At 36.2% G+C, this 25,868-nt stretch overlaps 1 protein-coding gene across 2 annotated transcripts in view; it reads left to right on the top strand.

Annotated features, from left to right (window-relative positions):
- unc5da (unc-5 netrin receptor Da) overlaps positions 1-25,868 on the top strand; it is a 245,101-nt gene that overhangs the window by 170,573 nt on the left and 48,660 nt on the right. For both annotated transcript variants that reach the window (XM_051093816.1, XM_051093817.1), the window contains exons 3-5: positions 6,201-6,344; positions 7,424-7,527; positions 20,538-20,718. In XM_051093816.1, coding sequence (XP_050949773.1) covers positions 6,201-6,344; positions 7,424-7,527; positions 20,538-20,718 — 429 coding nt within the window. The remainder of the gene's footprint in view (positions 1-6,200; positions 6,345-7,423; positions 7,528-20,537; positions 20,719-25,868) is intronic.

Raw genomic sequence — 25,868 nt, forward strand, 5'->3', positions numbered from 1 at the left:
TTTACTTCCAAACTTGGCTTGGGCAACTCGATTCCTCCGAGTATCTGTGGACGAGCGCTGGAAGGTTCCAGTTTCTTGGCTGCATCCCCGGGGGCGGAATTGGATGCGACACAATCTGTATCTGAGGTGCTGTGTACATATATTCTTGCCAATAGCAATGAATTGAGAAAATGTACCAGGCATAAATATGTCTTACAGACTAGGATTCTGTGTTTTGCCTGATTTTCCTTAAAAAACGTTTATTTATTTATTTTTTGGTTCTTAAGACGACGAAATTTGCTGCAAGGTCTATTTTTTCCAATCATATATTAGCCAGTATATCAACACAGTCAGTATGGTGTCTTACTGTAATGCAAATGACACATCACACAATTTGCCAGCATAAAAAGATCAGACGAGAACTGTGCCTGTATGCAAACACAAACACTTCCGTCATTATTAGACAGTCACTTTAGTAGAGCGCTTTGTCTTTGATTTCATTCACTTGCATCTCTTCAGATAAAAAGCCAGAGTCAGATTGCATTTGAAACAAGCAGTTCATAGTAAAGTAATTAAACTGTATTGTCTTTCTTTCGTTATTTATTTATTTATTTATTAACTCTCATTTGGCGCTTGTTAAATTTAGAACTGTAGTAACTACACCATCTGGTTAAATATTTATTATGAAATATTTAATGTTTTACTAGTGCCGATATATATACACTGCCGTTGAAATCAGTTGGATTTTCATGTTTTTTAAAGACATTTCGTATGCTTGTAAAGGTTGCATGCATTTGATCAAAAATGATCAAAAAACAGTAATATTGGGAAATATTATTTCAATTTAAAATAAATGTTTTCTATGTGAATATATTTTAAAATGTAATTTATTCCTGAATTTTCAGCATCATTAGTCCAGTCTTCAATATCACATGAAACTTCAGAAATAATTCTAACATACTGATTTATTATCAGTGCTGGAAACAGTTGTGCTGCTTAATATTTTGTTGTAACCAAGATTCTTTAATAAAAAGTTAAAAAGAACAGCATTTATTTACAATAGAAATCTTTTGTAATAATATAAACTACAATTTAAAAGTCAGTATCAGTAAAGTCAGTAAATTTTTATTCTTTCTTTTTTTTTTTTTTTAGGGAATTTAATTATTTTATTCACCAAGGATGTGTTAAATTGATAAAAGGTGATAGCAAAAATTTATACTGTTAAAAAAGATTTTTATTTTCAATAAATGCTCTTCTTTTTAACTTTTTTTTCAGCAAATAATCCTGAAAAAAAGAATCACAAGATCCTAAAAAAATATTTTCCAACACTGATAATAAAAGTAATAAATCAGCATATTAGAATGATTTCTGAAGGGTCATGTGATGATGAAGACTGGAGTAATGGCTGATGAAAATTCAGCTTTGCATCACAGGAATAAATTCTATTTTAAAATATATTAAAATAGAAAACCATTATTTTAAACTGTAATAATATTTCACAATATTGTTATTTTTTTCTGTATTTTTGATCAATTAAATGCAGCCTCGATGAGCATACGATAATGACAGTAAATATAATAATAATAATAATAATAATAATAATAATAATATAGCTTGTATTTTACTGTTCTGCCTATATTTTGATGATTTATTCAATAAAAAAATACAGTAAAACAGTAATATTGTGAAATATATCTGTTTCTATTTTAATATATTATAAATTATCATTTATTTCTGAAACAATCATTACTTCAGTCCTCAGTATCACATGATCCCTCAGAAATCATTCTAAAATGCTGGTGCTCGAGAAACATGTATTATTATTATGAATCTTCAAATCAGTTGTGCTGCTAATATTTTTGTGGAAACTGTGATGCATTTTTTCACCATTCTTTGAAATGGAAGTTCAAAAAATTAATTTGAAACCTAGTTAAAAGTATTCACGTGACATTTACGGCTTGAAGTGATTGGCTCAAAGCATCCTGGAAGCAAAACTGAGAGACCATGAGCAAAGATGGTTAAGCATTGCCAAGCAACTGCCATTGAGATAAATGGGAATGAACAGACATTTTTCTCCTGGTGTTAAAGACCACCTTGATCTCTACAGGTTATTTTGCCAAGTCATTTAGAGGTCTCATTTTCAGCATCTATAACCCTGAATCCAACCGAACAAGTATTTTCATTTTGTATTATCCACAGGAGCTTTGATTGCAGACCATATATTCAGCAGTGTCACATTATCCTGTGAATATACAGCTCTCCATTGCAGCATTCAGCAGGGGAATTGTATTGGACTGGTGTCTAGAGCTAGCGTGCTTTACTGAGGGTGTCTGCCACCGCCACCACTGCTGCTGCTGTTCTCTTTTCTCTTCCTTTTGGCACAGGAAGCTCAGTTTCTGTTCTGTCAGTTTTGTTCTGTTCCCCACAGGCCTGTTTGAAAGATAATCATTCAGATTTAAAGGATTATGGATGCTTAGAGTCCTGACCTGACTCAGTCTCCCTTTATTTAGCAATACCCTTTTCATTTCAAATCCTCTCCGTCTCTCTCTCTCCCCACTCATATCTCACAGCCAAGCGTGCTTCTCGGACTGAGCAATTTCGAATTGATTTTCCGTTGCTTACCTTAATATCATTAAAGATGAGTCTCATTTTCTCTCAGCAGAGCAAATACACCCACAGAGACCCACACGGAGGCTCGCATTAACGCCGCCGAGCTTCATAGTCGTAATTCTCCCTCCGCTCACCCTTAACATAATTGTGTCTCTAATTCACAGTACGGTTTCATTTAAAAATGTTTTCACTTTTGTAACCATTAACTCGCTCTCATATTTCGGGGCTCTCTTTTGCGGTCCGCGACTTAACTCGACACTCACCGTTGCTTTGGCTCGTATATTTTGGTTGCGTTTTGCTAAGCTTTCTGGGCATTGGCTGTGAGGAGAGTGTAATCCACCACCTCAAATGCCGCCTGCATAATTTAATGTTTGGTCGGCACGACAACAGTACTAAAATTAGGCTTATGACAGGAAGAATACATTATAGAGCAGTCTGGGAAGAGACCAGCATGGTTGGAGAGAAGCCTGGGGAATGCTTTTAAAAAGTCTCTGTAGGAAAATGTGCATTATTCTTTCATAATTCCCACAATCCTGCTTTCTGACTCATTCCATTTACGCTCTTTAATCTGCTACTACCTGGTCGTAGTTCATGCAGGAACCACAAGGGTTTGGAAAGTTCATTAAACGCAAACTAGGCCCAAATGGTCTTATGCAGTATTGGAATTAGAAGCAAATGAACATTACGTTACAATTGATGTGTGGTAAAAGTAGGGCTGTTTATTTGGAGCACCAGCCCTCTGAGGGAATATGGTTTAACTGGCTTTTAATTTTCATGTCTGCTATTTGTTTAACTCCATTTAAAGCTATATTGGAAGTTTTCATGCGGTGAGCTTTTCATAGCTTAGAGTTCAATTACATTAAAGGTCTTTTTAAATATGTAACTATTTGATGATTTATTTCTTTCAATCACTCAGAGCAGTATGTATTTAGTGTACTGTGGAGATCAAAATGAGAAAACAACCTATATATATATATATATATATATATATATATATATATATATATTTAAATTTCAAGGTCCTGTTTCAAGTTATACAAACAGGAGTAGAAGGACAGTTTTTTAAGCATATTTCATAAATAATTGAATTCTGAAGCACAGTACAAAAAACTAGGGCTGCCCCCTAATAGTCGACGAGAAGAGGCTTGGTCGACTAAAATTTTATTAGGCGCTGAAAAAAAAACACAGGAACATCGACATCCAAACACTCGCCTATTATTATTTATCAACCTCAAATATAGATTTTCATCTTATAGATGTATGTATTAGCAACTTTACATGGTAGCTCAATGGCTGATTAGTAACACGCTCACTGCATGACAGATGGAGGCGGTGTGAACATTTGCTCTTAAAAATACTCCATCATTTGGTCATACCGATAAACATAATACATCTTTCAAATCTGTAAAGACACTGTTTATTTGCATGCACTCAGAATAACAACGAAACGTTGTGCTTTTGTAAAATATGCAATCAGGATGGACCTGCCGTCTCTGTGAACTTGAGCACGAAACTCAGCAACATATCTATAGAGAGTGAAATGTCCACTTTTAAATGAACCATCAAATCATCTCTGATGTGTTATCCGTATGAAACATGCATGCAGGCACGTACACTACTGCGGAGATGACCAGTCAGCGTCACTGACTTCATCTCTTAAGTGGAAACAAAAAAGGACTAGTTTTTCAATAAATTATTAAAACATTAATGCAGCCTCCTTACTGTTTTTCCCAGACACATTCATAATTATTGTATCTTCCGGCAAGCTTTTTTTTTTTTGCGTGCGCTTAAACGCTTATTAGGCTATGTAGGCAATTCAAGGCTCATTATTATGATTTCTATGGTTTATTAATAATAGTTGACTAATGCTTAAAATGAACGACTACTAGTTGACCAGATTTTTTTTTGTTGGGGACAGCCTTACAAAAAACTTAACTGAGATATTTGGGGAAAAAAAAAAATTCTGATCAAAATTACAGATATCAAAATTATTTGTGTTAATTCTTCCCATTTTCACTGAGATTGCAAGATGACGGGCGGTTCAAGGGTGACTGAAACCTTGTGACAGAAGGTTGTCCAGATGAAGGCCAAAGGGACGACCTTTTCAGCCACTGCAATAGAAGTTGGTTATTCCAAATCTGTGATTTCTTGAATATTGCAGGTTCACAATAATACTAATTCATTCAAGTTCCCAAAAAAGGCTGTCGTCCACGTAAACAAATGCACAAGAAGACTATATAGTATAATGCAGAAACTCTACATGGGGAATCGGTTCAGCACTGCAGCTGGAATTTCTTGCCAGTTCAGGGGGTTTAGAGTTGTACGTTTTGTGGTACAATAGCTTATCGCTGGAGCAGTACCTTTAAATTGACATCTTTGTACATTTTTTTACCCCTATTAGGTACATAAAGTACCTAAAGGGTATGTATTACTACTCTAAGGGAAGTGGAAGTGTCATGGTTTGGGGGATGTTTTCTACAGCCGGAGTTGGGTCTCTTATACAGCTACATAGGAGGGTGAATGCAAATGTTTATCAGAACCTCCTTCAGCAATATGCGGTTCCTTTCCTGCAAGCATCTCCCAATCAGCCTGCAATTTTCATGCAAGATAATGCCCCTGTCACACTGCAAAATGGGTAAAGCAGCTCCTTGAAGCTAAGAACATTAAAATAATGGAATGGCCGGCAGAGAATCCTGATCTAAACCCGACTGAAAATCTCTGGAAAATCGCTGGTGACAAAGTTATGGCTGAGAAAACTAATATAGTTAGCAAACTATGGAAGAAAGTGGAAGAAGAGAGAAGATCACACCAGCGCAGTGTGAGAAACTAGTGATGTCCTGCAGCCGCAGATGTGCTGAAGTCATTCAAAGAAAGGGCCTGTACACATCCTACTAATTTCTGACAGCTGAACCCCTTCAAACTTTTAGTTGCAATCTTCTTTCGTGCTACAGTGGTTATTGTTTTCCAATTTTGGTCACTGTGTTTTGAAATGTTGAAATGCCTTGGATACTTTGTCAAACATGTTAGTAGAATAGGGGTATATACCTACGGCTAATATTCCTTCAATTTTTGAGCGATGAAGACTAACAATATTTCATTTAAAAATCAAGTATTTATAGGTTCTCTAACTTTGATCTCCACTGTATAAGGGGTCAAAAACATTGGGAATGTGCACAGAAAAATGTACACTTAATACACATATAAAACTGTAAAATTTGTCCAATTCTATCACCGAGTCAAAAATAGGGATGAACAACAGTTTAACTAAATATTTTGCTTCAAAAAAGATGTAAAATGCCTCAGGGACGTGTGCGCAGAGCCTTGCATCAGTGGATCGTGAAAGAGAGAAGCGTTTAAGAGAACTCTTTTGATTATTCAGTTCACTGTGCAAACACGCGATATAAAAAAACATTTTAACAGGATACACTGCTGCCTTTTGGAAAAGTAGCTCATTACTGGAAAAGCTGCATTGTTTTGGAAAGAGCTGAGCTGCTGCAAAGTGCAGTGAAGTTCATGGTATCGCTACCTTTAGGTAGTACTGCTTTACAAAGACTGTAGCCATTATAAAATATGGATCATGTCTCGTTTTTGTTTCTTTCCTTTCCGTGCAGGGCTGAAGATCCGTGAAGTGATGATAAATGTGTCCAGACAGCAGGTGGAGGACTTTCATGGACCAGAGGACTACTGGTGTCTGTGTGTGGCCTGGAGTCATCTGGGCACTTCCAAGAGTCGAAAAGCCACCGTCCGCATTGCATGTCAGTATAATCAACCTGTTTTTCATAAAATACTTTCCACTTTTGAATTCTTACAGTTTTTTAAATAATATTTATATGATTTTTTTTTTTTCCAGCACCAAATGAAATTGCAAAAACACTGTAAATTACTTTACAAATAGGTTGTCCAAACTCTTGTGGTATTCCAAATACAGTTAGATAAAACCAGCATTATTTTGTTATTTTTTTACATAAAATTATAATGAAATACAGGCTCCAAAATTACAACAATTTAAGACTATCAACACAGGTAATGTTTTAAGCACACAGGCTCTTCATCAGGCAATACAATTATGGTATTAATTAATATTTTGAATATTTTGAGCTTTTTTATATTATTTTAAATTTTCATTGTAATTGTAATTTTTTTAATATTTTTGTTTAGTTTTCATTTGTATTAAATTTTACATTTCTGATTATTTTATTTCAGTTTTGTTTATTTCAGTAACCCCTTTTTTTTCAAATTAGCCAATTTTAATTTGTTTTTTTTTTCCCATGTGTGTAGTATCAGTTTAGGCCTTACTTAGTTGCAATGGGAGGAATAAAAAGTTAATTTTGAATATATTCGCATTTAAATCATCATTCAAATTGTTTTAATAAAAAAATGTGAGCCTGGACCACAAAACCAGTCATAAGGGGTAAATTTTTTGAAATAGAGATTTATACATCATCTGAATGCTGAATAAATAAGCTTCCATTGGTGTATAGTTTGTTAGGATAGGAAAATATATGGCCGAGAGACAACTATTTGAAAATCTGAAATCTGAGGGTGCAAAAAAAAATCAAAATATGGAGAAAATCACCAAATGAAGTTCATGCATATTACAAATCAAAAATTAAGTTTGGATATATTTACGGTAGGAAATTTACAAAGTATCTTCATGGAACATGATCTTTACTTAATATCCTAATGGTTTTTGGCATAAACGATTATTTTGATCCATATTGCTACAAATATACCCGTGCGACTTATGACTGGTTTTGTGGTCCAGGGTCACAAACATCTACTTGATTTAGCTAGTAACATAGCAACTACCAATGTTCTTTATGTTTCCATACAGACCTAAGGAAGAACTTTGAACAGGAGCCGCAGGGGATGGAAGTGCCGATCAATGGCATGATCGTCCTCCACTGCCGTCCACCCGAGGGAGTCCCTGCAGCTGAGGTGAGTGGGTCACATCGCCCTCTACCTGTCTGGATGTGTGAATGTTCATTCTATTGAACAGAATTTGAAAGGACAAATCAATCAGTCAATGTTGACATTCAGTGCACTGTTTGTCTTGCCTTATAGGCATTTGATGAGCATGCTTTCCCCTGAATTAGGGATGAGTGGGGATGTATTTACGAGCGAGTACCGGTGTGTGCATTATCATTATCGTAGTCAGGGTTCCGGAACGGTGATATATTCAAAAGTGCATTTGCATGCTCAGCGCAGGATTCTGCAGTGCATTTACATGTGTCTGTTGATTTTTCAGAGGTTTTTTTTAGCAAGCACCTTCTCATTACATTAACTTAGGGGATGTTTTTGTATCTCTTTTAAGAACTTTCTCCGTTTTCACCTTATATATGACCTGAATAATATGTGCTTTTTCGAAAAAAGAACTACCCTATGCTGCTCGGTTCTAGCAAGAGATAAAAGATTTAGCTCAAATGGACAGTTCGTGTTACTGTAGGCCCCTGTCTTCCACTTGCTGGGTCAGTCGAAAGGCCTTTTCTTTTATATGCATGAACGCCAGTTCAGAGAAGAACACAGACTTTGAATAATGCAGAGCAAATCCCATCCTAACCCTCTGAACTGCTGTCCACTGTCCCAGGAAAACTCATTCTCCTGGGAATAGGGTATATCTATCTATCTATCTATCTATCTATCTAGCAGTGGTAGACAGTAACGACATAGTTGTACTTCGTTGCTGTACTTAAGTACATTTTTCAAGTATCTGTACTTTACTGGAGTAGTTTTATTTTGAGTAACTTTCACTTTTACTACACTACATTCCAAAGCATAAGATCGTACTTTTTACTTCACTAAATTTCATAAAACATATTGTTTCTCCTTATAATATATCACATGCTCAGAGACGCAGAAGCGGTTATGAACAAACTATTTCTTTTCAGTGAACCTGTTAAATTGATACGCAAATCGCACCAAACGATTCATTCACGAATTGGAATGATCCGATTGCAGCTGTTCACGAGCCGACAACTATGGGGTTAGAATCGTTGCATAATTCCAAATAAATACATTATGATCCACAATAAATGTAAAGCGATTGACAAAAACAAAGCATATTCACAAAATAAATAGAATGAAATCCACAAATAAATCTTAGAGTTCCACAAACATGAATTATATTCACAAGTAAAAAAAATAGAATTGCAAATAAAAAACATACTCACAAATATTTTTTTTTATTTTACAAACACAACTTTGCCCGGCATTTATATGTGAATCGCGTACTGTGCATTTGTGGATCGCAGCGCATATTTGTGGATTGCTCTCTGTGCATTTGTAAATCGCTGTGTGTATTTGTGGATTTTGAAACATTTCAAGCGTCAAGACGCACACTGATCCACAAATGCATGGACTCCACCCACCTTCTACTTAAGACAATCAGATACCGGCCACGTGGGGCTGACCAATCGTTGCATGTTCTGGCTCTAACCAATCACGTTTTGCCTTACAATCAGTGCGGGACCAGCCGTAATTCAGGACAATTAACCAGTCTCTTCGAAATGGACGACTAGGACAGTGGTGCTCATCACAGCATTATTGTACTAATATCTAAAATAAAACAAGTAATGTTATGTGTAATGTAATCAGTGTTTCATGTATCACTGAGTCGATGCGTGTTTTGACTGTGAGTGTGTTTAGCAAACTGGTATTCTACGGTGACGGGGAGGGGAGGTCTTCGGTGCACTTAGTTTTGTCGTGGCCACGACATATAAACTCGTCAGAACGTGATAATATAACACAGCCACGAGATATTAATTTGTGGGAACGTCATATTATGTCGTGGCCACGAGATCGTTTTGTCGAGGTAAGGATGTCGTGGGATGTTGAGGGAACGACATCCATTTTTCATGGCCACGTCTTATTATGATGAGGGAACGGCATATTTTTCTCATGCATAAACAAACCTTCGTGACCATAGCAACCTGGGATTATCAGAGTTGTTTAAAACATTTTTACTAACATGAAACATTTAATTTAATATTTGTATATTCTTCTTCTTCTTATTATTATTATTATTAATAATAATAATAACGTTATGTAAGATCGAAATGAAGGGAAAATATAATAATAGGCTAATAATAATGATGTTGATGAAGATGATGGTGATAATAATGGCCTAATAATAATATGTTAATAAATAATAATATATAAAAATGTTTTCTTGTATGCCTATGTTATTTAGACTCCTTTGGTAACGTTTATTCATTATAAACTTAATATGAATGCTGTTTACATTGCGTGCAATATAATAATTTATATTATAAAACAATAAAAGAAATTATGTTTGTTTATGCAATAAACTCGTGGCCACAAATATGTCGTTCCCTCAACGTAAGTCGTGGCATAAGTATGTTGTTACCTCGACAAAACGATCTCGTGGCCACGATGTAATATCACGTTCCCACAAATTAATATCTCGTGGCTGTGTTATATTATCACGATCTCACGAGTTTATATGTCGTGGCCACAACAAAACTAAGTGAACCGAAGACCTCCCCTCCCGGTCACCGTAGAATACCAGTTTGCTAAACACACTCACGGTCAAAACACGCATCGACTCAGTGATTACATTACACATAACATTACTTGTTTTATTTTAGATATTAGTACAATAATGCTGTGATGAGCACCACTGTCCTAGTCGTCCATTTTGAAGAGACTGGTTAATTGTCCTGAATTACGGCTGGTCCCGCACTGATTGTAGGGCAAAACGTGATTGGTTGGAGCAAGAACATGCAACGATTGGTCAGCCCCACGTGGCCGGTATCTGATTGGCTTAAGTAGAAGGTGGGTGGAGTCCATGCATTTGTGGATCAATGTGAGTCTTGAGGCTTGAAATGTTTCAAAATCCACAAATACGCACAGCGATTTACAAATGCACAGAGAGCAATCCACAAATATGCGCTGCGATCCACAAATGCACAGTACGCGATTCACATATAAATGCAGGGCAAAGTTGTGTTTGTAAAATAAAAAAAATATTTGTGAGTATGTTTTTTATTTGCAATTCTAATTTTTTACTTGTAAATATAATTCTTGTTTGTGGAACTCTAAGATTTATTTGTGGATCTCATTCTATTTATTTTGTGAATATGCTTTGTTTTTGTCAATCGCTTTACATTTATTTGTGGATCGTAATGTATTTATTTGGAATTATGCAACGATTCTAACCCCATAGACAACTCACTGATTCAAATGATCCGTTTAGAGTGAGTCTCCAGTGCACTGAATTCGGAAGTAAGAACCCGAGAGATCTTGTGAGCGTGCGCGACTGACGCTGCGAAAAGTAAGTTACTAATGTCGAATTTTTAGGATTAATTATTGTAACTGAAAACCATTTTTAGATCAAAACTGTCTGTTGTTTGTGAATTAAATGTGCTGTAAAGGGTGATCTGTTTAAGTCCACTGAAATACTTGAATTCTGACTCATGCACGTTCATATTCTCCGCTGCTGTAATGTTAGCAGTTTTATTAAAGGGGTCATCGGATGCTAAGTTCACTTTTACATGCTGTTTGAACATTAATGTGTGTTGGCAGTGTATGTACAAATCTACCCTGTAATGGTAAAAATCCATGCAGTGGTTTTTAATTAATCTGTAAAAATAATATCCCCTTTTTCAAATCAAGCCATTCTCAGAGGCCGCTCCTACGATAGTTGATTGACATTAGTGTTGTACCTCAGATCAGTTGTAATAGTCCAACCTTCATGTTTTAATGCCGGAGCAGGGATGTAAGTTAGACAAGAATTGAGTGATTGAGGTGTTGTGTTGCTGGATGTAATAAATGCGACTAAATGCAGCTAAAGTAAACAGATTCGTCTGTACTTTCTGTACTTTTACTCAAGTACTTGATTTGCGTACTTTGTCCACCACTGCTATCTGTCTATCTATCTATCTATCTATCTATCTATCTATCTATCTATCTATCTATCTATCTATCTATCTATCTATCTATCTCTGTTGCCGTAACTTTGGAATCTGCATTTTAGTTTGCAGCAAGAAGTGATACTGAATTCTGTGAGCGTCAAAGAAACGTTCTGAGAAACCGCTCTCAGGATCATTTCAGTGACTCCAAGTGTATAATATCGAACCTCCTACAGAGTTTTGTGACAGGCTTAGGAGGATATCCACATGCTTAGTGGAAATCAAACTGGCAATTGCTTCTCATAAACCCAGTGTCATATTATTATCATCCCCCACATTCTAGTGAGATGATAAGTGATACCGCTGCGTCTGCCTCTCTGAGGCTGCTGTCAGATTCCTTGTTTTTTTGTTTTTGTTTTTTATGTCACTCCGTGTTCTTTGTAGTAGTTTCAGAACAAGCAATACTTAAACTAGGCCACCACATTTCAACATCAGCTTTAAAAAAAAAAGAAAAAACACATCAACTCGTGCCATCTGTCATGTTGGAAACGGATCCAAAATGGCTGTATGGTGAGCTACAGTCTGTGATCTGGAGGGAAGCAGCCGTGCACCATCACTACAGCTAATCAATAGTTACCAGAGCCAACATGGCGCTGCTGCTGAAAAGGATAGTCAGGCTTAGGCGATGTTTGAGACGGAGCCAAGATCCGGGTCCAGAGGTCTCCGTGCCAGAAGGGTTTGTCGCTGGAGATTACAGGTTGGCAGCTGAACGCTCCCTCTGTAATCATCGCTGCTCAAAGTCTAAAGGTCAAGCCGAAGAACTCTGCCACCGGTAGACATATGAGCCAAGATGGCTCCCCCGTTGGCTGGCTGATACCATCTTTGGACGGGACGCAAGTCTGGCTGAGACTGGAAATTGATCAAGGGCTCGGAGAGCGTTGGCAGGTCACGGCTGACACGCCACCTCTGCGCTTCACGCGGGTTAATTATTTTGCTCTTGATTCTGGCAGTGAAACGTGAAAACTTGATTAAATCGCTTGTATTTGAGTTTTTTTCTAAAGACATTTGCGAAAGGTCATGGGCTCGTAACAATTTTGTCATTGTTTATTCTGGCATATGTCATCCTTGTCCTTTGTTTGTTCCCTGCTTGAATGGAAACCTGTTTAGAAAATATCATTTCCCTGGAGCTATAAGATCATCCCTGTTGAATAATGAACGTAACATAATTAAAACAATTACACCAACAAGGAAATGAAAGTGCGATATTAACTGTCAAAGTAAAGTTCATACAGATTACTCACAGCTAAGATGGGAGAAAAAAAGGCTCTCAATAACTTTGAGAGACCAGACCGATCATTAAGCTCATATTAACTTCACAATCCTCATCCAGTGACGCAATTAATCATTCAGTCTGATGAAGCAAAGTCATTTAAAGTGCTTAAAATGTAATTATTCTGCAATAAACATGGCGCGGCCTGCGCTGTCAAGAGTAGGATGAGAAGGAAGGACGCGTCCGGCCCGTTCTACCCTCGCATCCGAAATAGCGCGGTTGGATTTGGAAAGTTCATTTCTTTAATGTGATTCGGTGAAAGTCACCGTAGCGTTAGAAAGGGGCCGCGGACTTGATTGAAGCAAAGTGATGCAAAGGGACATTAATGAAACTGGAACTTAATTGAGTAGGATGGAACAAACCCGGACGAGACCTCCTTTTGTAATTGCCTTCTTGTCACTTTCACTTTCCGTCTAAATGAATGTAAATCTAAAGGGTGATTTTTGCCCAGAATGACGATGTTATGAGGTGTTGTACCCGTTTCAGGGCTAATTGGATTGACCTGTTAGGGACGTGCCAGATTCAGTCTTGAGAATGATTGTTTTTTTGGATGTAGCCACCCGGAAAGTTTGTCCATGTTGTTGGCCTCTAGAACAGCTCAACTTAACAACATGATTAACTGCGGTATGAAAATCCTTAATGGTGCCAGATGTCAGCAGTGTTTATTTTTTACACTTTTTTTTTCTTGACATCATGTTCATAAATTTTAGTCTATGGTTTATAAATGGTTGATAGTTTCAGCTAACAAAAATAACATAAGTATTAATTTAAACATTGTTTTATATGAGTTTACTGACGTATTATCAATTTTTTAGATGTTACTATGTTGTACGTTTAGAGACTGCGTACCCATCATTGTCTGTGTATACTCAAAAAAAAAAAAAAAAGATTTAGTTTGATTCACTTTATTTAAACAATTCATTGATTTAAAGGGTTAGTTCACCCAAAAATGAGAATCAGCCCATTATTTACTCACCCTCCAGGCATCTTAGGTGTATATGACTTCCTTCTTTCAGACGAAGCCAGTCGGAGTTACATTAAAAATAATCCTGGCTCTCTCAAGCTTTATCAAGGCAATGGGTGGGTTTTTCTTTTCAACAGTCCAAAACAAGTCACATAAAATGCATCAATCAATAATAAAAAGTGCCTCACACAGCACCAGGGGTTGAATAACGGCCTCCTGTAGCGAATCGGTGTGTTTCTGTAAGAAAAATATCCATATTTAAAACATAAATCACTTTAATCTAGCTTGCGCAAACTGTTGTGCACGGAGGCCGCTCCGGGCAGATGACATAGGATATGCGCAACGCCGGTGAGAAGTGAAGAAACGAAAACAAAACAACGATCACAAATTAGAAGTAAAAAATGAGGAGCTGGAGCCCGGAGCTGCTTCCGTGTACAACAGTTTGCGCAAGCTAGATTAAAGTGATTATTAATATGGATATTTTTCTTACAAAAATGCATTGATTTGCTACAGGAGGCCTTTATTCACCCCCCAGAGCCGTGTGAGGCACTTTTTTATTATGGATGGCTGCACTTTATTGGACTTGTTTTGGACTGTTGAAGAGAAACAGCCACCCATTGCAGTGATAGAGCTTGGGAGAGCCAGGATTATTTTTAATATAACTCAAATTAGCTTCGTCTGAAAGAAGAAAGTCATATACACCAGGGATGCCTGGAGGGTGAGTAAATAATGGGCTAATTTTCATTTGTGGGTGAACTAATCCTTTAACACCATTGTATCAGGTTCTCATTCAAACGTGACTGCATCATGTTAAACTGCCTTGAAACTGTTACTTTTTGGCGTAACTAGACGTTTTCATTTTGAAAGAACATGTTGTAGTCAAGTAACTCAAAATAAGTTTTATACTTCTCATCATGCTTTGCTGGATTTTGGGAGAGAAAATGGTGAAATAAAGTGTTATTGTATGCATTTTTTTTAGCAATATGAAAAAATAGGGAGACTTGTTATTGTCTAATGTTCTATTCTGTTGCTATGTTAAAAGACTTTGTTATTTTGGTGTTTTTTGGGCAAGTTGCCATTGCGCTGAAGCGTAGAGCGTGTGCTTGGGTTGAGGACCTGCTTAAAAGAGTCTAAGTTGCTTTAATTAAAAAAAAATCAACTTCAGTGGGAGTTCTAGGGATGTACACAGTAGCATCCTTAAACTGCCATCAACTAACATTATATGTGTAAAGAAAAGGCATATTTGTTATATTTTACTTGCCAATATGTTATTATATATGAACTTGCATGGGCAGTGGTTCTACATGATGGAAATGCTATCTCTACTCAAATATTTCATGTAGGATAAACTAAAGCAAATTGAGTAAACTCAACTAAAATTAGACATGTTCAAATAACTTGATTCAATCAAGTGGAGCCACTGTCCATGACTGAATAATGCTCAGCCAAAGAGTTCTTTTTTGAGTGCAAAAATCGTTGGATATTGCTGATTTATCTCTTATTGTTTTTAATGAAAACTAACAAATTTCAAACTTTTTTATAGGGGATAACTGTCCTGGCATGGAGATCTTTCACCATGCCTTTATCATTTATTTCACTTTTCAACTGTTTTGTGTATATATTTTGTTTTAAACTTGTAACAAACTTTGAAAAAAGAAAAAAAGAAAAGAAAAAAGCAAAGAAGAGAAAAGGAAAATTCAGTCATTAACTCACCATTGTATCATTCCGAACCTGTAAGACTATTTCCTCTGTGGAATACAAAAGAACATTGTTTCAAATGTTTTTGACCACATAATAAAAGATAATGGGGTTCAAAACAACATTGGATTTTTTTAACATTCACTGCAAAATAAGAGACATTTTTCATTTTTGTCTTTTGAGTTTCAAAGAAACTGTCTTACAGTCATACAGGTTTAAGCAACATGAGTGTGATTAAATAAAAATGACAAAAATGTCATTTTGGGGTAAGCTGTCCTATTAAAATATGAAAATCTTTCATAAAAATATGAATCGTTACATGTTTAAAAAAATATGATTAAAAATAGAAATAAATCCTTTTATTTATTGTTTGAAAATTATTTAATTTAATTTTTTTATTTGCAAAATGTTTGGTTATCAAGGAGACCACAGAATAGATAAAAGCTTAAAATTAAATATGAAATGTGTGATGTAAATAAACACATCAAGGAAGATAGCATTTTTTAGATAAAATACTAGCTGTGAATTTAACCATTTTATTTTAACGACCAATTTATTCCAATCAATTTTATTCTTTAAAACATTTGAAATGTCCATCACTGTTTTTCCACCACAGAATACTATTAAACACAGTACATCATTTAATATATGCTGGAATGTTCACTTGTTTTTCAGAAAAAAATGAAAGTATTTTCAGTAATGTATGCATATTCACTCTTGGACATTGTCAGACTAATTAATCTTGAAGAGAGTTTATTTTCTGAAAGTACACAATGTCAAAAGTGGCCATGTATGAGGAAGCACCTGTACAGTATATATGACGCATTTGAATGAGCTAATTAAACCGTTAGTGAATTATTTCAGATGACCAATGTTCAGTTCAAACAGAACTTTTTTTTTAGTGTCTTTTCTTTTTTTAAGAAGTTCTCTAACTATAAACCTCCGTCTTTAGAATGTGCTCTCAGATTCCCAGATAATCCCAATGCCCTGTGGGCTCTCGAAGCTGTTGTGTCCTTGGAAACTCCCGCAGGCCTGTATAACCAATGTAATGGTGGTCTGTGCCTTCAAAGGATGTTTGAAAAGTGTTTCAGTTAGCGTGACATTAGAGGTTATCTGTGTTGTCCTTTGAGGGTCTTAGTTGGTGGGCGTGGTGTCGTGGCGATTCGTGTTCACGGGGCTTTAATTGGAACAAATGTGCTAATTAATCAAATTCATTTCCTCTGTTCCCTGGCCGGAGGCTTATCACACCCATTTGAATCTGTCCCTCAATGTTCATCTCCTCTCTCATCTCTCCATCTTCCCCCAACCCAACGCTTCCTCCCTAGAGGCCCACAGCAGACCCAGAAACAGCCTGCGATTTGAATACAAAACACACACATTCGTACAGAACGAGAGGGGATTTCTCCCCAACAGACTCCTGAAAGCGAGATGGAGGCACTGATAGAGGAAAAGCTTTAGATTAGGTCTCAGATAGGGAAATAATTAGAATGAAAATGAAAGAGTTTAGATAACAAGTAATACGAATCCTCTCAAGACAGTGTTTGGAGGTAAAATACCGGCTCTTTTTGGTGCATTTGATCTTGTAATACAGGGTTAAATGCACGCAAGGGAAGAAAGATATGTAAATTAATATTAATACTCAATAAACCAATAAATGATTGTAGTAGGTTTTATCATATCTTTTTTTGTTGATAATTATGCTCCTGTACACAGATGATCTCCTCCTGATATTCTATAATAGTCTGGATAATTAACTACTCAGTATAATCTTTCCATTCACTAACTCAACACTTGTCAGTCGAGTAAACGAAAGGAGCAAATCATGCAGTGCCATCTACAGACTATGAACAATAAAACACATTTAGAATTTAATGAAAACCCCCTTCAATTTATATATGGCCTTGATGTCTTACAGTCTTTCTCTCGCTTTGAAGTTCTTCAATAACTTCATATTTTAGCTTAATTTGAAAGACTCTTTTTACCTGTTGCATTATTCACAGTTTTTTCTCCCTATCATACATTTATATTGGAATCAAATACATCTGATTTGTCAGTTTACCAATTAAAGTGATATGATACTCTTAATAAACAGCATTTTGTATTTGTATAATTTTTAATTAAAATTTTTTAATAGATTCTTTTTAATTATGTAATACATTTTATTAATTTTATAATGTATGAAGTTATGTAAATGTGTCAATGTAATAGATGAACTTTAACTGAATTTTCAAACACTTTTCAAAAAACTGTTTAAACATTTATCTATTTAAACATTTATCAAACATATAAATTATGTATGTGCACAAAAATTTAGGGTAATTAAGTATTAGCTTTTTTTCAGTAGGTATCTGCTTTAGAGACTGTTTTTAATGTTTCATGTCCATGAGGATAGTTCTCTAGCATTTGTACACTTACTCATTTATTTATTTATTTATTTTTATTGTATTTTTGATTAAATGAACGTATAGCTTGAGTAAACAAACATAGTCTTAATAGCATAAAAGACTTATTTAAAAAAAAAAAAATCTTACCAACCCCATAATATAGATATGCATAGACTGGATAAAAAATATAGATTTCTCAATTTTAATCAATTCTCATTTTTATGAAACCACATCGATTCTTAAGAAGTCTATTAGTCTAGTAGTGATGGGAAGTTCGGATCATTTCACCGACTTGGACCTTTGAGTCTCGTTCAGAAAAATGAACGAATCTTTTTTTTCGAGTCATTTCGTTCATTTTAGCAAAATATAATTAAAATCTTACGTGTTACCTGCCTAACACATCTACTGCTTACACAAATGTTGATCACACTACAAACAAGACAAAACTATAAGAAACAGAAAAGATTAATTCATTGTTTACCTGGGTCTTTAGTCTATGATTAGCTCACCTCGCCTCTTATCTGACAAGTTTTCGGGTTTGAGTCGTTCGTTCATCACGTGACAGCCCAATAAGGTGAACGACTCCAAAAACCCGAAAGACTCAAAACAGGTGAACTAATTCCAGTACAGATCCTAATAGGATGGTGCGCATGCACGACTGAATGAATCATTCCCCGAGACGACTCGTTCGTCCCGAGTCACATTAAAGATTTGTTCAAAAAGAACGATTCGCTCAAGAACGACTCATCACTATAGTCTTTTTAGCCTGTTTTCAGTTAATGAATGGAATTGTAGCTTGCCTCCTTCCAATAAACGGCAATAAGCTTTGTGCTTTGTTACTTTTGATATGATTCAAAGTCTCAGATTTTAAAATCCTGTACATGTTATTACAATATTCAAACAAAATAGTCTTTGATTCAAACAATAAATCATCTCCTCCTCAATAACCAGTTTCAACATGAAATAAACATGAATAAACGTTCAAAGGTAAGTTAAAAGAAAGAATACAACTTACCAAATCCATATCCTGTCTCATGTAATGGCTAAATCAGTGTTTCAACCGGGGAAAGACGTCAGTATAACAGCTTGTAAACAATTTGTAATGTCGCATTTACCTCAGAAAATCATATTCGGTGACCATTAGTCAGCTAGAAAAATGAACTCTAGAGAGGAGCATTTTGCTAAATATATGAACCATGTAACACATTCATTATGTTTTTACTATTCTTCAATGTTTGAATAAATCTATGTTTGTGGCAGCCAGCATTTAAATGTTTATATTTCCAAAAAAAAAATTGGGGTACAAATATAATTATGTAATTGTAACTGTGTTATTATAAAAACTCTGTATGTAACTTAAGCGTTTGTATACAAATCAGTTTAAATCATTTTAACCTTCAGTTTTATAGTATTGTAATACCAGCTGACTCTCATGTTTGTTTCACAGCATTAGCTGAGAGATTTTTGGCATGTACTGTACCTATCCAAAATAATCAATATTAAATTGAATCGAATCATGAAATTTGTGTCAAAACCCAGCCCTCCTACTGCTATGTCTGTGATGTTTTTCAACTAGAGCGAATATGCATTATGGAGTCAAAGAAGCAACATGACTGGATTAGCTTTTTTGCGGTCCAAGCATAAACACATGAGGGAGGAAAGGAAAGGAGAGTGAGAGAGCGAGAGAAAGAGAGGACAGATGCAGTCACCGCCGTTCTGGGAGCTCTGGACTGGAACGGAGAAAAGAGTGAAATTAAAAGCATATGATGAAAGAGTTCTCTCCGGCCATCACGAAGATGAGAAAGAGAGAGAGAAATCTCTCACACATGACAATCTGATGGCTGATATATTGATTTTCCTCCCTTCATTATTCTTTAAGGCCTTAGAGAGGGAGTCGAGCAATTTTGCTCGCCCCACGTGCGTGTTTGCTGCCATGGTGCTCAAGTGCAGAGGGCGAGAACTTTACACATAAACACAGATTCCCAAGGGGCGTGCTGTGTTTTTAATCTGCAAACGCACAGTGACATAAATCAACCCACGTCCCCGTGCCCTGACGACTGACGCCCCTCTGGACTGACTTAGAACTAGCGGCTGTTGGCAAACGATTGCAATTTACACGACCAGCCATGCGAGGAGGGCGCGTCGTCACGCCATTGCTACGTTTGTAAATCCTAATGAATCAGACCGTCAAACATCAGAGCTGAATAAATAACGCTAGGCTGGACTTGACCTTGCTGTCACCTCAAACTGGCACAATGGCTTTGGATGAGCTGCGACCTGTGACCCAATCAAGGTTACGAGTTTGAACATATAAGTAAGCGTCTGCTGCGGCACATGCTTTTTATTGCTCTGTCAGTCTGTGATAGGTCACACTGAGGTCATTGTGAAATGCTTGCTGTTGCATTGATATGGCTTGTGTCTTATTTGACAATGTATCTTGGATTTAATTGGCTGAGCTGATGTGGGGGCGATGTTTGCTTCAAACAGGCTGTCAGGAACGGTCTCATGCTGGTTTGCCAAGTTTGAGAAAAGGTTGGCAAAAAAACATTAACTCAACCTCTACGGCCTCTTCGTGAAAACTGTAGATTGGTTCCAGGGGCTGCTTTTGCTATTTGGATTGACAGAAAACTTTCATTAAAATGTCTGGATTTACTCACAAAGGCTGGTTTTTAACTGTCAAATCTGCTTCTTTTTTTGTTTAGGTTGAGTGGTTGAAGAATGAAGAGCTGGTGAGTTCTCTTGAAGACATCAATATCGACACTCGAGCTGACCACAACTTGATCATCAATGAAGCAAGGCTGTCTGACTCGGGAAACTACACCTGCCTGGCCAGCAACATTGTTGCTAGGAGACGTAGCGCCACGGCAACAGTCATTGTGTTTGGTACGGAAACATGTTTGGAATATCATTATCATTAGAATATCATTTTGATGGTACACTTAACTCTAAAAGGTTGACTCTTTCTGCAGTTTAAACAAAAACACTGATTTGTTTTGAAACAAAACAAGTGTATAATTTTATAGATGAGTTACTAACTCATTCACAACCTGTTTGTACAGAAACACTGATTTGTTCAGGAACAAAACAAGCGAGTGATCAAATTATTTACTAGAACAGTTTGTTTTAAAAACACTAATTGAATCATTCAATGACTCACTAATTAAACTCAATCTTGTTTCTGAACGAATCAATGTTTTGAATGAAATCTTAATCTAAAACACTCATTCAGAAACAGAAACAAGTAAATGAATCATCGATTCATTCACAACTTATTTGTATAGAAACACTGATTTGTACAGAAACAAAACAAGTGACTGTGTTTATAAGCAAGTGATTAAATTATTTACTAAAACAATTTGTTTTAAAAACACTAATTGAATCATTCAATGACTCACTCGTTAAAACTCAATCTTGTTTTTAAATGAATCATTGTTTGAATGAATCGTTTGAATCAATGAATCATTGATTTACACAGACCAGTCACCTATTTTACAGCGTAATCTAAAACACTGAGTCATTCAGAAACAGAAAAAGTGAATGAGTCATTAAATCATTCACAAATGATTTGTACAGAAACACTGATTTGTTCAGGAACGAAACAAGCGACTGCCTTTAAAAGCAAGTGATCAAATTATTTACTGAAACAATTTGTTTTAAAAACACTAATTGACTCATGAAGTGAGTGACTCACTCACAAAAACTCAATCTTAATTTCTGAATGAAGCATTGTTTTGAATGAATCGTTTGAATCAATGAATCATTGACTCACACAGACCTGTCACTAGTTGCCACCTACAGTATGTCACAGTGTAATCTATGAAACAAAACAAGTGACTATTTTTATGGATGACTCACTAAATCATTCAAAAAAAACATTTGTACAGAAAAGCTGATTTGTTCAGGAACAAAACAAGCGACTGTCTTTATAAGCAAGAGATCAAATTATTTAATAGAACAATTTGTTTTAAAAACACTAATTGAATCATTCAATGACTTACTCATAAAAACTCAGTCTTGTTTCTGAATGAAGCACTGTTTTGAATGAATCCTTTGAATCAATGATTCAGTGACTCACACAGACCTGACATTTGCCACCTACATCCCAGTGTAATCTAAAACACTGAGAAATTCAGAAACAAAATAGCTGAATGAGTCATTGAATCATCCACAACTAATTTGTTCAGAAACATTGATTCACTATTAAACGAAACAAGTTACTATTTTTATGGATGAGTCACTAAATCATTCACAGCCAGTTTGTACAGAAACACTGATTTGCTCAGGAACAAAACAAGTGACTGTCTTTATAAGCAAGTGATCAAAAAAAAGGACTAATTGAATCATTCAGTGGCTCACTCACAAAAACTCAGTCTTGTTTCTGAATAAATCAGTGTTTTGAATGAATTGTTTGAATCAGTGAATCATTGATTCACATGCCTGTCACCGACGCCACAGTGTAATCTAAAACACATCATTCAGGAACAAAACAAGTGAATGAGTCATTAAATCATTCACAAAGAACTGATATATTCAGGAACAAGACAAGTGACTGTCTTTATGATTGAGTCCCCAAATCATTCACTCAGATGATGTTTAAAAAACACTCATTCATAAATGCAATCACATTTTTTTATTCCTGAGTAAATCAGCGTTTTGAACGAATCATTTAAATGAATCACTCACTCACTGACACCTACTTGAGTGACTGAAAAAATTCTATTGTAATTGTAATTTTCTACAATTTTGGACGTAGAAGTACAAGTGGCAGAAAAGTTGCATTGAAACATCTGGATCTCACAAGAGTTGCTGCAGATCACAATATGTGAAAGTTTGGCACGCTGCAGAACGGCACCACCCATTCATTTACTCACCTACACCGACCTTCACTCTAACAGTTTACAAAAAACGATCACCTATAAATCACCATCCCGCCACGACCCATGACACAGCGCCCTCGTTTTTCAATCCCCAATAATTCATCAAGCGAGACGTAATGTAGAAATACACCGTTTCATCATTTCTCCAGACCCGTGTCTGCGTGAGGCCATCACTTAGACGCCCGGTATGGGTTCGATTATCTATTTTTGTCAACACATATAATGAGTTAATGATTCTAACGCTCCCTGTGTGGCCAGCATTGCCACGGTTCAGGCTCCATTAGCCTAATTGACATGGTCTCCTAGTGTTTTATCCTCAATATTTTGATGGTAAGGTAATATGGCGCGCTCTCTCCCTCTGCGTGGCTTCTGGGAGTCAGTCACAGATGAAGGCTAAAGCTGGCAGTTGCAGAGGCTTGATTAAACATACTGAAAAGCTTTGACATCAGCTGTCAGAAGTAGGCAGCGCTGATTGAGTGCTAGCTGACTGATCCGCAATTAACGTTTAGCAGCTAGCGTAGCATCTACAATTTAACATGACTCCCAGCAGTCCCTTGGGCTCAGCAGTCACTATAAAATTCACTTGTGTGCTTGTATTTAAGAAACAAATTCATTGTTTGTTGGTTTTGATAATGTTTGTAGAGCGGCGTTAATGAGACGATGCACTAGTTTATGAGAAGGGAAATTAACTGGTGTTATTTTTGGTGTACAGAACACAATATGATGTTTTAGCAGTAGTTCAAAACAAAACCCTTTTATTATAATGAAACTGCCACCATTGGTTATTTTCAAATTTGTCTGTCCTTAAAGGGGTCATCGGATGCACATTTTCCACAAGTTGATAATATTCTTTAGGGTGTTAGTGAAAAGTCTATAATATACTTTGTTTAAAAATTCTCAATGGTTTTGTAAAACAACACCCTTTTTACCTTGCCAAAATAACCTCTGCAAAAATCATCTCATTCTGGTTGAGGCTGCTTTGAATGCAAATGAGCTTTGCTTGCCCCGCCCCTCTCTTCTCTCTGTGGAGTGACGAGCCTGTTTACTTTAGCCGCGTTTAGCTGCTAAACTTGCTAACTAGCACATTATTAGGAAAGGCGATTGCAAAGATTCATGAAAAAAACCCTTATACTCACTTCTGCTGTAAGTGAAGCTGGATCATGAATGATTCGTGCGAACATATATGTAGACGGATATATGTAGATCGGGAGGTGCATTCCATTCACAAACAAACGTAATCTACTGCATCTTCAGCAGCTCAGATGTCAGGAGTAAATAACGACCACTATGTTCATTATTACATCCAGCAACACAACACCTCAATCGCTCAATTGGAGATACTCTTGTCTAACTTACATCCCTGCTCCGGGATCGAAACAAAGAGGACGGACTGTGATCTGAGCTGATCTGAGGTAAAACGCTTATGTCAGATGAGAATCTTAAGATGGGTACACACCACAAGATAATCAGGCTGATTTTGGGCCGATTTCTCCCCTTCCGACAATCCTAGGTCATGTCAGATTATATTGGTGGTTGTAAAGATTATTTTATTGGATTTACCTGTGGTGTGAGGTGTGTTAAGAGTGACTTAATCTGCTCGGAAGAATGTCGGAGGTGCCCCGATCGCGAATTGGAAATCCTGATGTGTGGGGCGTAACCCAGAGGACAAACGCGCAGATTATCACGTGAAACGAAACAATATCCAATCAAAAAGCAAGCTGAAAGAAAAACGGAAGCATAACAAATGCAGCCATGGCGCAGGATTTGAACAGCAGAGACTTCACCCAAAGCCTTTTTTTTCCTTTTTGTTTTTCTCATGAATTTTCTGCCAAAATCATTCCAAACACTATTATCGTAATTTCTTCCTCCCTATCCACCACCATGTTTATTCTGAAGTGTTTTTTTTAACAAGATGCTACATGTTCTCACTCCCAACTCGTCACATATTGACACTTGGTCAGGACCCTTTGGCGTCGCGTTTTGAGGCTAAAGCGTCACTTTCGTACATGCAGGGCCCTCCATTGATTTCAGTTGTTTGCCTTAATTTCACTGGAGCACCTAAACCCACCCTTACCCTAAACTTACCCATTCTGAACAATATAAAACACATTACAGGCAAATATAAGTACAGTCACAGGTATTTATTGCAGAAACTGACCATAAACAAGCAGTATAAAAACATTACAAACAAGTCGTGTTGCATTCCGAGTCTTCTGAAGCCATACAATATCTTTATGCGAAGAAGTAAAACATAATGTTTTATCGCTGAAAATGATCCTGCTCCATGAATTTTGAATGATACTTCCTCTTTAACCCTTTTTATAATTACAGTAAATATTGATTAGGTATTAACCAAATCTTTTTCCAAATAATATTGTCTGTCAATTGACAATATTAAATTTTACCAAATAATATTTTGCTGGGTAAATCCTGTGTATAATTTTGAGTGATACTTCCTTAACCCTTTTTATAATTACAGTAAATATTGATTAGGTATTAACCAAATCTTTTTCCAAACAATATTGTCTGTCAATTGATTCCAATATGAATAAACATAAGGCAAAGACAAACTGTCTTGTTGAAATAAAGCTTTTATAGAACTGTTGTATGATGTTTATTCTCCAGTCTCGAGAGATTTTGCGAGATTTCCCATGTTCACAGTCAGAACTTTGTTTGAAAATCTGTCACATTGTGGCACACCATACACTATAGGAGCAAAACAGTTAAATGTAGGATTTTTCATCCTCATGTTTGTGGTCTCTCACATTTTGAAGATTTTAAAATCTTTTAGTGTGAATCCAGCCTTACTTGGTCATTTGTTTTTCTCATTAAGTCCTCGACGAGGCTGCTAGCATGTCCGAGACATGTTTATGTAGTCTTGGGCAATATGGAATGGCATCTAATGTAATGTCTGTATAATCCAGTTTCAATCCATGTACCAATTAAATGATCAAGTCATTACTTGAGTTAATTAGATGGAGTATTTCGTAGAGCTGTGTTTGCTGTTTTTAGTCCTGTAGCATTTAAGTACACTTAGATTGCAGAGATGTCTGCGAAATTGCGCACATCTGGAAAGCATCAAGTTTTTAATTTGTGTATAAACATTTTAGAAGAGCCAATTCACACACAAAAGGTAATCATTTGCTTGTGAGCGGA

The sequence above is a fragment of the Labeo rohita genome, chromosome 21 (genome assembly GCF_022985175.1).
Source record: "Labeo rohita strain BAU-BD-2019 chromosome 21, IGBB_LRoh.1.0, whole genome shotgun sequence".
Taxonomy (NCBI): Eukaryota; Metazoa; Chordata; class Actinopteri; order Cypriniformes; family Cyprinidae; genus Labeo; species Labeo rohita.